The sequence below is a fragment of the Mizuhopecten yessoensis genome, unplaced genomic scaffold, assembly GCF_002113885.1.
Source record: "Mizuhopecten yessoensis strain PY_sf001 unplaced genomic scaffold, ASM211388v2 scaffold10359, whole genome shotgun sequence".
Lineage (NCBI taxonomy): Eukaryota > Metazoa > Mollusca > Bivalvia > Pectinida > Pectinidae > Mizuhopecten > Mizuhopecten yessoensis.
The window spans coordinates 273252-286716 of NW_018408507.1; the positions used below are offsets into that span (position 1 = coordinate 273252).

Sequence of the window (13465 nt, forward strand, 5' to 3'; positions counted from 1 at the left end):
AACCATCAGGTGAGTCATGTCACTTCACACAGAGCACCACTTCACGGAGGTGTTCAGAAGAGTTTTCAGACTTTTACTATAATCAATGTATTTGATAGATGAGGAAAAGTAATTGAATAACTGTTGAGAAACACTGCATAAAGTTGTTGTGTATTGGTAAAGATTGTTAGTCCATGGCTGTTGAGAACTAGTGATTTAAGATTTTATGTAATTTGCAGGACACACACTGGCCCACCACTGCTGTGCAGCCTGGTCCGAGGGGGTGGTCCAAACACACGATCTGCTGCTAAAATATGTTGATAGGGCCGTCTATACTGGTCTATCTCAAGTGAGTATTTTTACACAAAATTTTTACCCTGATTGAAACTGGTACATGTATCATGAAAGAATTTAAACTTGAGTCAAATTTAAGTAATGTTTTATGTTTGAACGAGATCTAAGTGTTATTTTACATCAAATTTACTGACAAACTTCACATGTACCACCTTTGCTTCGCTACGGCTGCTTATGTGGTGTGTAAGTCAATTTACCCTCTTTCAGTGTTATAATAATAAATAATAATTTGAGGTTCTTATATACCGCTTTATCACAACCTAGTTTGTAGGTGGTCTCAAAGCGGTTCACAAATTATTATCCATGGTTATAAGGGTCTTTGCAACCAGCCAATATCTTTCTCAACTTACTCCCTGGTGAGCATACAGCTATTTTGGCATGCACAGCTAGCATTCTACAATTCTAGCACTGCCCAACCACATACTCATTTACAGCTGAGTAGACAGGAACAAGCGGAGTAAAATATCTTGCTCAAAGATACAACACAGTGCCTTGTACAGATATATACATAATACATGTTCCTGTGGCAGGCCACAAATAACTGAGAAACGTTTTTTATGGACATAATTTCTTCAAATTTCAATATTGAGATATCTTAATGGGAGTTAATTAAATCATCACTAGAGGATATGTTGTTATGAAATGTCCTTTTGAAAATTTACCAGACCACTGCTGTAGGAAAAAAGTCACAAATCAAACTAGTGCAAAAATTTTACAGTAATGATTTTTATTTCCAGAGAAAAAAATGCATGTCTGAAATGTTTGTGCTTTCATCTTGTTACAGAAGTGCAGCTATTGCCGTAACTATGGTGCTACTATCAACTGTCGTGTGACAAAGTGCAATAAAAAGTATCATTATCCGTGTGCATCAGCAAGAGGCTGTTTCCAGGCAAGTATTTCTAGTGTACTGTTGGATTATTTTGATATCGTACCTTTCATTATCTTGGACCCTGATCTAGGTCTAAGGCATGCTATCAGGCCGTTAAATCATATAGGGTAACATATATGGAAGTCATAACATTTTCATCTCTCATTTTGAAAATGATAATTAACACACGGTAAAGATAATTATTAAGTGAGGCAAGGTCGGTGTAACATAAAGCAAGGTCTATCAACTTTGTTTTAAAGAGTGAGGTCTGGTATTTTTCGCGCAGTGTTTGATGATATGGTGTTCAGCTGTGTGTATCTATTTAGATTTATCTACTGTATCGGTTGAGTTGTGTGTATCTTTAGCTGTGTGTATGTAAGAGGTGTTGATAATGTAACTTTGTGTGTTACAGGACATTAAGACCCTGTCGTTGCTGTGTCCCGACCACACAGATCAGGCGGAAACAATAGGTTGGTATAATCTCTGTAAAGTGATCAAGAGAGTGAAACATTTACTGGGGGCGGGGTTTATACAATGAGTGGTACGCTAACTGTCATGTAGCCAGACATAGCTCTGTTAATAGCTACCTGTATGTGTGATGTACTGGACATTTCTATAGTTAACTCTGGTGTATGTTTGAAATTAGTTTGTAGAGGTAACTAGCCCTTGTTGGGTGTTGTCAGTTGACATGTATTATAAGTTCTTTACTTGATACTGATATTTGTCCTTGGACAGCTGGAGAGGAAGCCCTGTGTGTTATATGTGATCTGGTGGGCAACATTTCTGAGCAGCTTTTCTGTACCAGCTGTGGCCACCACTACCATGGCAGTTGTTTACATCCGTCTGTAGCCATGACACCAGAGGTACGGGCTGGATGGCAGTGTCCAGACTGTAAGATCTGTCAGATGTGTCGGTAAGTTAGCCTCACACTTCACTCTATCAGTATACTTTGAGGAACAGGTCATGAAATGACCAATGTTGGTTTAAATTGAGTTACAACTTCGTATGACTGGGTCGTTTTTCAATTCGATATATATAGCAGAACACTGTTTATACAAATATAAGCAGAGAGGAAATAGCAGCATTGCAAATAAACACTATAAGAAATGGGTAAAAAGTTTTGACCAAATTTGGAAAGGAGCTTGTTCATTTTTAGCTCACTTGGCCCTCCCGGCATGGTGCGGCGTGCGGCGTCCGGCCGGCGTCAACTTTTTACTTTAAACAACTTCTTCTGAATAACCAAGAGGCCTAGAATGATGATATTCGGCCAGAAACATGCTGGGATGAAGGGCTACAAAGTTTGTTCAAATATGACCCTGACTTATATCCAAGGTCACAGGGGTCAAATATGTTAAAAACATTTAAACAACTTTTTCTGAAAAACCAAGTGGCCTAGGGTGATGATATTTGGCCAGTAACATGCTGGGATGAAGGACTAGAAAGTTTGTTCAAATAAATGACCTTGACTTGCGTTCAAGGTCACAGAGGGCAAATATGTTTTAAACATTTAAACAACTTCTTCTGAATAACCAATAGGCCAGGGTGATGATATTTGGCTAGTAGCATGCTGGGATGAAGGGCTATAAAGTTTGTTAAAATGAATGACCTTCATCTTTTTTCAATGTCACAGGGGTCAAATATGTTCTAAACCTTTAAACAACTTCTTCTGAATAACCAAGAGGCCTAGGATAATGCCAGTAACGTGCTGGGATGAAGGACTACCAAGTGAATGACCTTCGCCCATATTCAAGGTCACAGTGGTCAATATATGTTAAAATCTTTAAATGATTTGTTCTGTATAACCAAAAGGTCCAGGGTAATGATATTTTTCCAGAAGCATGCTGGGTTGGAAGACTATAAACTCTGTTCAACCTAATATTATAATGTCCTTGTTCGACATTCAAGGTCACAGGGGTCATATGTTTAAATCTTTTAATAGGTTCTTATGAATGAAACACTGATATTTTGCCTGTAGCTGTATTTTAGTCCACTTTTAAGATTACAAGTGTGAGATTAATACTAGGTGAGCGATGCAGGCCCAAGAAGGACCTAAAATGTTAAAAGGAAACTCAAAAGTCGTTAAACACATTAAAAACAACTGAAGGGTTAAATTGGTAAAATATTAATATAAAAATCGCTGATTGAGAAAATTTGTATGAAAGGTGCAGGCAGAGGGGCAGGGCTCAGAAAGGGAAATGGGGTTAATCTTTAAAGGACTGCTTTATATATATAGTGTTAGAGTATTAAATAGGAATTGGACTTCTTAAGCAATATATATGACTTGTACTTTCATCCCACAGACACCCAGGAGAAGATAGTAAGATGCTGGTATGCGACACCTGTGATAAAGGGTACCACACTTTCTGTCTCAAACCTGTCATGACTACCATACCTAAGAATGGCTGGAAGTGCAAGGTAATCAATGTCCTAATCTGTTGTAAAAACGTAAGATTGCCAATAGCCACTTGTAAATATGTGCATCAAGTATAATGGTCATGTGAGATTTTGTACAAGTAAGCCCATTTTGATATTAGTTTTGATTTTTTAAAGGTGCCTGGAATTTTTGTATAAATAGTCCCCGTCTTTTCATTATGACTGGAAACTGTCGGCTGAATGTCATCATTTGTCATACCGTTCCTTGGAATGTTCACAGATAAAATTCTGTATCTGTACTTGCATTCATGTAGGGCGTTTTAATAATTGTAATAATTGCCAGTTTGTAGTTTCTGTTCAATAGTTTTATTTCATTTTATGTCACTTTTTAACTGAATTTATGTATGAATGTTAAGTGAGCAATGTTCTCATAACTGGGTTGGCTGATTTATGTTTTGTCAGAACTGTCGTGTGTGTGGTGACTGTGGTTCCAGGACCCCAGGAAGCGGCCCTAGCTCACGGTGGCACCTCAACTACTCAGTCTGTGATAGTTGTTACCAACAGAGGAACAAAGGCTTGTCATGTCCACTGTGTGGGAAGGCATACCGACAGTTCACTCAGAAGGAGATGATACTGTGCAATACTTGTAAAAAGTGAGTAGATGGCAAGTCAAACTAGTTCCCACTTAATCTGTTGACATATTTTTGATATTGAGAATTGAATTATGTCTTTCCAACTTCCCTCCTCTTCTTATTTTGTTCCCCCCTCCCCAATAAAAAAAATGCAATTGTTTGATTTAATTTACATACAAAAATGATTTTTGTTTAAACAAACCTTTCCTTGTTAGTTAATACCGTAAAGGATATCAGTCCGTTATTTCCATATCCTGTTAGTGCTTTAAGGACCAAATTCTATATTGATTCTGTACAAAATCATTTGTAAATCTTGTAGTTGTTTGGTGGATTTTACTTTCTAGTTCGAAAGGAATTCTGAAATGAAAACAAATCTGTTTAAAACTTTTTCTGCTTTCTTCCTCTATTACAACAGAATTTTCCACATGAATATTATGTTTTGTAGACATGTTCACGCCGAGTGTGACGAGACAATAGACTCTGGCCTTCTACAGAAAGTCAAAGAGGGGCTGGATACTGATTATACCTGTGCTTTTTGTCGCAACAGAGATCCTGATGTAAGTGATCATAAGACTTTCACAATATCACTTTTGCAAAATAGAAGTCCTAATGAAAAAGGCAAAATAAAAAACAGAATAAAAAGTAGAAACAACTTTAAATTGCTTTTCTTTGCACCAGTCACTTGGATAAAGAAAACTGATTTTGTAAATGAGGCCTCCCTTAAAATACTACAGTAATGTTTACCTAAGGCAGCTGTTTACATGCTGTCAGAGAAGTAGGAGTTTATAATCATCTTGTATTTGTATTTGTTAGAAGTTGTATTAGCCGATTGAGAATCACATTAGAATTGAGATTTAATGGGCGATTGAAATACTTACAGATGGACCTGCCATTCCCATATGCACTACCAGGGCCGCCGGACGACTCTTCTGAAGATTACTTATTGAATGGTAAATAACATTTTCATTGTTCAACTTATGTTTAAGTCAACAAAACAAATTATTTATTTTCTTTCATTTGGAGAAAGATAACCTTATAAAAATTAACTCTTACCATGCATTAGAAAATATGGTCTAATCTTACATAGCTACTGCTGCATCTGATCGCTTTTATTCACAAATGACCTTGAATCTTTTATAGATGACCTTGAAACGATGTCGTTCATGGATGATGGGTCTAACTCATTCTTAATGAATGAAGATTCCGTGTCGAGTATAGATATTGACATCAGTGTGATTGAGAAGGTAAGCTATATGGCTAGACACTAATTACTTTTACTGTAGGAGTGGGTATTTCTTTTCTGTGCATGTTTTACATATCGGACAAAAGGTAATTTGGAAACATGTCAGCAACTTTTCTTAGGAAAAATATACTACTAGTGACGTTGTATTGGTGGCAATTTTATTGGTAAAGGGAATAGAAAAAACATATTTACACTAAAAAAGGCGTGTGTCTAGTTGATGGAAGAGCCTGTTGTCGAGAGCTGTGGTGGTTAGGCTTGCTTCACAGTAATAACCTGTGTCCTCCTAACATACATGTAATAGATTCACAATACAAATGTGTTCAAATAGTCTCTTCAGCTCATCTGATACTCGCATTCAAGATTGATACACTTTTAAAATAGATCACTGAAATTTAGAAAAGTGAAAGGCGTGCAATTTAGAAACAAAGATTTGTGTGCAAACAATTTAGCTTCATAGCATTTCTAACATATAATATTCAGACTGATTACCTTCCAAATTGTTTTACAACGTCATATAGTACAGGCAACCTGTAATTGGGTGGTATTATTCATTTTCTTTTTTTACCAGAATTAATTCTTTTGTCAGAAATGCTGATTAGCTAAGTATTTTGTGTTGAAGTATCTGGACTATTGAGCTATTACAATCACAATAATGTAGGCTACAACAATTTCAGAGTATGTGTACTTCTGACTTGAGAAGTTAATAACAGATAATTTATGAACTAGACTATATGTTTAGGTGACAATGTTGTGATGGTCTGTCTGTGTGTGTACAGGGTGCGGCCCAGCTCTCCCAGCTTACTAGTCCCTCTCATCCCCACCCCCATGGGGAGGGCCATGGCATTGGCAGCAAGGGAGGAAAGCTTAGTGCTATGAGTCGTAAGAAGATGGGCGCTGGTAGGCCAAGGGTAAGTCCTACTAAAACAACCATATTTTGTCTGTGAACGAATACTTACAGATACTTTTGATCCGCTTATATGTTCTACAGGGGACTGTAGCATGATTCTTTCCTCCCCTGTAGTACATCGTTATATATATATATGAGGCAACAGATCCTCAAGCTGACAGACCATCATGGAGTATCACTGATCTTACTTTGATAACATTTTAGTCACAAACGATATGGGTATATAGTATTAAACCATATCCAACCTGTTTTGACCTGATTCAGTATCATCACTAATCACTGAAAATTTCAGAAAAAATTAGAGAAAGATTTCATAGTTCAGGGTTCAGGGGTCAACCCAAGGTCACTCACTATTTGTCAACATATTCAGTGTTATCAACAGCAATTTTATTTCTTTATTTTTATGTAACGTTATATATAGGTCGAGTGTGAGAATACCCTTAATGAGTTCCCATTTAAGGTTCAAGGGTCAAAGCCAAGACAACTGTTACTATTTATAAAAATCAATCAACCACTAATTTGCAAACTTACATTTCGCATTTTACTGAACATGTTAATTTCTATATTGTATTTTATTTTCAAGTCCCATTTGACAAGTGATATTATATCTGACAATTGATTGTGATGATTTAAAGTCTGATGAGCCATTAACCTTAATTAAACGTAGCGTTATACTATCTGGATGGAGTTGGGATAGTGGGAGATGGTGATTGGTGATTGGGGTAGATGTTAAACACCTTTAGTAAATAGTATAGTGTAGGAGGTACATAAGGGTGGAACTATTAGGGACAGTATACACTGGGGAACACCATACCAGATCAGATACAATCACTTAGCTAACATGAACTACAGTATTGGACAGCTGTTACAGGTGTTGGCTTAGTTGCCTGTAGATAGTGTGTAAAGTGAGAGTATAATTGAATGAGGTCAGTCTTACCATTTGTCCAGTCTTTGATTTCATTCCAGGGGAGACCAATTGCACCAGAGAAGAAGAAACGCCCTCCAACTTTTGGGGAAAGAAAACGAGGACCAAAGCCAAAGTTAAAAACTGGCCAGCTGGGCATTTCTGGCCAGGTATAAATGACAATTTTTTTTTATGTTGAAGATTAGATTTGTGAATTCAGAAGTATATCTCTCGACTACAACACTAAGACCTGTGAGGTGCTGTCATTGATCCGATTCGTTTAAATGTATTTATGATTTGAAACTTCCTCATAGTGCTGGTAAGCATTGGTAAAGCTTTCAGGGTTAGGGAAAACTTGTGTTGGACCTCTCGATTGGACCATAATATTATTGTTGAGATACTGCTTATCTCATGGGCAGTTCTTTAATAAAATCCTCACTTGTATATCTGTCAGGTTTAAAAAGAAGCCGTAAAATCCTCTCTACAAATTTAGTTTTTGTATTGTTTTATAACCTGTTGACAATTTAGTTTCTTGTCTATTCAGAGTGTCATAAAATGTCACTGTTCGTGTGTGTAACTGTTTCATCACCTGACCATGTAAGAAATTGTATATACATAGGGATAAAGAAGATATTCAGTTTACAATTTATATTTCCTGTTGACGACGTCTGTATTATGATTGTAAATATTTTGTGTTGTTTTTGTATATAACATTTTCTGTAGGTAACATCTTTTCAGTGATAGTATTTGGTTCTGTAAGTAACATCTTTTCAGTGATAGTATTTGGTTCTGTAGGTAACATCTTTTCAGTGATAGTATTTGATTCTGTAGGTAACAACTTTTCAGTGATAGTATTTAGTTCTGTAGGTAACAACTTTTCAGTGATAGTATTTGATTCTGTAGGTAACATCTTTTCAGTGATAGTATTTGGTTCTGTAGGTAACAACTTTTCAGTGATAGTATTTAGTTCTGTAGGTAACAACTTTTCAGTGATAGTATTTGATTCTGTAGGTAACATCTTTTCAGTGATAGTATTTGGTTCTGTAGGTAACAACTTTACCAGTTGGAGAATCTAAAACTAAATCCCAGGATGACGACGATGATGGGGATGATCATCCCACCACACTTATCCTCGCCAACTCTAAAGACGAATTTGTCTTGGAACAAGTAAGAAACTAAAAGGGCAGACAATGACAGAAATTTTACCTTTCAACTATAAAACTAGGAACAACAGCAGAAAATGACAGAAATTTGACAATGAATTAAGCATGCAGTCCATGGGCCTTTTGTTTCTGGATTGTGGTTTTGTGGGATTTGATTATAAAATAGCAATCAAAGTGATCAATGACATAAAATGTATTCACTTAAACAAAGTATTTCCACTGGCCACGGAGACTATAGTTTTGTGACCACTGCTGTCCGTTTCTACTGATCTAGCACTCTGTATACTGTTGTGCCTGATTGACTCTGTATACTGTTGTGCCTGATTGACTCTGTATACTGTTATGCCTGAGTGACTCTGTATACTGTTATGCCTGATTGCCTTTGACTCTGTATACTGTTGTGCCTGATTGCCTTTGACTCTGTATACTGTTGTACCTGATTGACTCTGTATACTGTTGAGCCTGATTGACTCTGTATACTGTTATGCCGGATTGACTTTGACTCTGTATACTTTTAAGCCTGATTGACTTTGACTCTGAATACTGTTGTGCCTGATTGACTCTGTATGCTGTTATGCCTGATTGACTTTGACTGTATTCTGTTATGCCTGATTGCCTTTGACTCTGTATACTGTTATGCCCGATTGACTTTGACTCTGTATACTGTTTTGCCTGGTTGACTTTGACTCTGTATACTGTTGTGCCTGATTGACTCTGTATACTGTTCTGACTGATTGACTTTGACTCTGTATACTGTTGTGCCTGATTGACTTTGACTCTGTATACTGTTATGCCTGATAGACTTTGACTCTGTATACTGTTGTGCCTGATTGACTCTGTATACTGTTATGCCTGATTGACTTTGACTCTGTATACTGTTATGCCTGATAGACTTTGACTCTGTATACTGTTGTGCCTGATTGACTTTGACTCTCTATACTGTTGTGCCTGATTGACTCTGTATATTGTTGTGCCTGATTGACTCTGTATACTGTTGTGCCTGATTGACTTTGACTCTGTATATATACTGTAATGCCTGATTGACTTTGACTCTGTATACTGTTGTCCCTGATTGACTCTGTATACTGTTATGCCTGATAGACTTTGACTCTGTACACTGTTGTGCCTGATTGACTCTGTATACTGTTGTGCCTGATTGACTTTGACTCTGTATACTGTTGTGCCTGATTGACTCTGTATACTGTTGTGCCTGAGTGACTCTGTATACTGTTATGCCTGATTGACTTTGACTCTGTATATATACTGTTATGCCTGATTGACTTTGACTCTGTATACTGCTGTCCCTAATTGACTTTGACTGTATACTGTTATGCCTGATTGACTTTGACTGTATACTGTTATCCCTGATTGACTTTGACTCTGTATACTGTTATGCCTGATTGACTTTGACTCTGTATACTGTTGTGCCTGATTGACTCTGTATACTGTTATGCCTGATTGACTCTGTATACTGTTATGCCTGATTGACTTTGTATACTGTTGTGCCTGATTGACTCTGTATACTGTTAAGCCTGATTGACTTAGACTCAGTATACTGTTGTGCCTGATTGACTCTGTATACTGTTGTGCCTCATTGACTCTGTATACTGTTATGCCTGATTTTGTATACTGTTGTGCCTGATTGACTCTGTATACTGTTAAGCCTGATTGACTTTGACTCTGTATACTGTTGTGCCTGATGACTCTGTATATATACTGTTGTGCCTGATTAACTCTGTATACTGTTGTGCCTGATTGACTCTGTATTCTGTTATGCCTGATTGACCTTGACTCATGCCTGATAGACTTTGACTCTGTATACTGTTCTCCCTGATTGACTCTGTATACTGTTATGCCTGACTGACTTTGACTCTGTATACTGCTGTCCCTAATTGACTTTGACTGTATACTGTTGTGCCTAATTGTCTCTGTATACTGTTGTGCCTGATTAACTCCGTATACTGTTGTGCCTGATTGGCTCTGTATACTGTTGTGCCTGAGTGACTCTGTATACTGTTATGCCTGAATGACTTTGACTCGTTGTGCCTGATTGACTTTGACTCTCTATACTGTTGTGCCTGATTGAATTTCCACTGGCCACGGAGACTATAGTTTTGTGACCACTGCTGTCCATTTCTACTGATCTAGCACTCTGTATACTGTTGTGCCTTATGACTCAGTATACTGTTGTGCCTGATTGACTTTGGCTCTGTATACTGTTGTGCCTAACCGACTCTGTATACTGTTGTGCCTTATGCCTCTGTATACTGTTGTGCCTAACCGACTCTGTATACTGTTGTGCCTTATGACTCTGTATACTGTTCTGCCTGATTGACTCTGTATACTGTTGTGGGAGACTATAGTTTTGTGACCACTGCTGTCCATTTCTACTGATCTAGCACTCTGTATACTGTTGTGCCTCATTGACTCTGTATACTGTTATGTCTGATTGACTTTGACTCTGTTTACTGTTATGCCTGATACTGTTGTGCCTGATTGACCTTGACTCTTTATACTGTTGTGCCTGATTGAATCTGTATACTGTTGTACCTGATTGACTTTTCTACTGATCTAGCACTCTGTATACTGTTGTGCCTAACCGACTCTGTATACTGTTGTGCCTTATGCCTCTGTATACTGTTGTGCCTGAGTGACTCTGTATACTGTTGTACCTGATTGACTCTGAATACTGTTGTGCCTAATTGACTCTGTATACTGTTTTGCCTAATTGACTCTGTATACCGTTGTGCCTGATTGACTCTGTATCCTGTTAAGCCTGATTGACTTTTTCTCTGTATACTGTTGTGCCTAACCGACTCTGTATACTGTTGTGCCTTATGACTCTGTATACTGTTCTGCCTGATTGACTCTGTATACTGGTGTGCCTTATGACTCTGTATACTGTTCTGCCTGATTGACTCTGTATACTGTTGTGCCTGATTGACTCTGTATACTGTTATGCCTGATTGACCTTGACTCTGTATACTGTTGTGCCTTATGACTCTGTATACTGTTGTGCCTGATTTGCTTTGACTCTGTATACTGTTGTGCCTGATGACTCTGTATCCTGTTGTGCCTGATTGGCTTTGACTCTGTATACTGTTGTGGCTGATTGACTTTTACTCTGTATACTGTTATGCCTGATTGACTCTGACTCTGTATACTGTTATGCCTGATTGACTTTGTATACTGTTGAGCCTGATTGACTCTGTATACTGGTATGCCTGATTGACTTTGACTCTGTATACTGCTGTCCCTAATTGACTTTGACTGTATACTGTTATGCCTGATTGACTTTGGCTCTGTATACTGTTGTGCCTGATTGGCTTTGACTCTGTATACTGTTGTGGCTGATTGACTTTTACTCTGTATACTGTTATGCCTGATTGACCTTGACTCATGCCTGATAGACTTTGCCTCTGTATACTGTTGTGCCTGATTGACTCAGTATACTGGTGTGCCTGATTAACTCTGTATACTGTTGTGTCTGATTGACTCTGTATACTGTTGTGCCTGAGTGGCTTTGACTCTGTATACTGGTGTGCCTGATTAACTCTGTATACTGTTATGCCTGATTGACCTTGACTCATGCCTGATAGACTTTGACTCTGTATACTGTTGTGCCTGATGACTCTGTATCCTGTTGTGCCTGATTGGCTTTGACTCTGTATACTGTTGTGACTGATTGACTCTGTATACTGTTGTGCCTGAGTGGCTTTGACTCTGTATACTGGTGTGCCTGATTCACTCTGTATACTCTTGTGCCTGATTGACTTTGTATACTGTTGTGCCTGATTGACTCTGTATATTGTTGTGCCTGATTGACTCTGTATACTGTTGTGCCTGATTACCTCTGTATACTGTTATGCCTGATTGACCTTGACTCTGTATACAGAGTCATAAGGCACAACAGTATACAGAGTCAAGGTCACTCAGGCATAACAGTATACAGAGTCAATCAGGGAGAACAGTATACAGAGTCAAAGTCAATCAGGCTTAACAGTATACAGAGTCAATCAGGCACTCAGGCTTAACAGTATACAGAGTCAATCAGGCACAACAGGATAGAGAGTCAAAGTCAATCAGGCACAACAGTATACAGAGTCTAAGCCAATCAGGCACAACAGTATACAGAGCCAAAGCCAATCAGGCACAACAGCATACAGAGTCAATCAGACATAACAGTATACAGAGTCAATCAGGCACAACAGGATAGAGAGTCAAAGTCAATCAGGCACAACAGTATACAGAGACAAAGCCAATCAGGCACAACAGTATACAGAGTCTAAGCCAATCAGGCACAACAGTATACAGAGTCTAAGCCAATCAGGCACAACAGTATACAGAGTCATAAGGCACAGCAGTATACAGAGTCAAGGTCAATCAGGCATAACAGTATACAGAGACAATCAGGCACAACAGTATCCAGAGTCAAAGTCAATCAGGCATAACAGTAACAGTATACAGAGTCAATCAGGCACTCAGGCTTAACAGTATACAGAGTCAATCAGGCACAACAGTATACTGTTGTGCCTGATTGACTCTGTATACTGTTGTGCCTGATTGACTCTGTATACTGTTATGTCTGATTGACTCTGTATACTGTTGTGCCTGATTAACTCTGTATACTGTTATGCCTGATTGACTTTGACTCTGTATACTGTTATGCCTGATTGACTTTGACTCTGTATACTGTTGTGCCTGATTGACTCTGTATACTGTTATGCCTGATTGGCTTGTTTCCTTTAATCCAGGATGTTTGTAAGAGCTGTGGTAGTTTTGGTAAAGGAAAGGAGGGCAAGCTGATAGTGTGTACTCAGTGTGGACAGTGTTACCATCCTTACTGTGTCAGCGTCAAGGTGAGTCAGATCAACACCAACTCGTCTAATGTAACAGCACTATCTAATATCCTGTTTACATCAGTATTTATTGTACAGGCCAATTGGTTGTTGTTTCTCACAGGATTGAGTTCGTGTGGGAGAAAATTCTGCCAAATTTTGGTACAAACCCTGTTTTCTTTTTTTAAAATCATGGATTGTTGC

General features: G+C 38.1%; 1 protein-coding gene across 1 annotated transcript in view; it reads left to right on the forward strand.

The window, feature by feature from the left end:
* The window catches only part of LOC110460322 (histone-lysine N-methyltransferase 2C-like), a 111451-nt gene that overhangs the window by 12202 nt on the left and 85784 nt on the right, over positions 1-13465 (forward strand). The window contains exons 8-20 of the mRNA XM_021513162.1: positions 219-328; positions 1118-1222; positions 1614-1671; positions 1937-2114; positions 3502-3616; positions 4037-4227; positions 4652-4763; positions 5087-5156; positions 5347-5450; positions 6226-6357; positions 7323-7430; positions 8308-8427; positions 13178-13282. Coding sequence (XP_021368837.1) covers positions 219-328; positions 1118-1222; positions 1614-1671; positions 1937-2114; positions 3502-3616; positions 4037-4227; positions 4652-4763; positions 5087-5156; positions 5347-5450; positions 6226-6357; positions 7323-7430; positions 8308-8427; positions 13178-13282 — 1508 coding nt within the window. The remainder of the gene's footprint in view (positions 1-218; positions 329-1117; positions 1223-1613; positions 1672-1936; positions 2115-3501; positions 3617-4036; positions 4228-4651; positions 4764-5086; positions 5157-5346; positions 5451-6225; positions 6358-7322; positions 7431-8307; positions 8428-13177; positions 13283-13465) is intronic.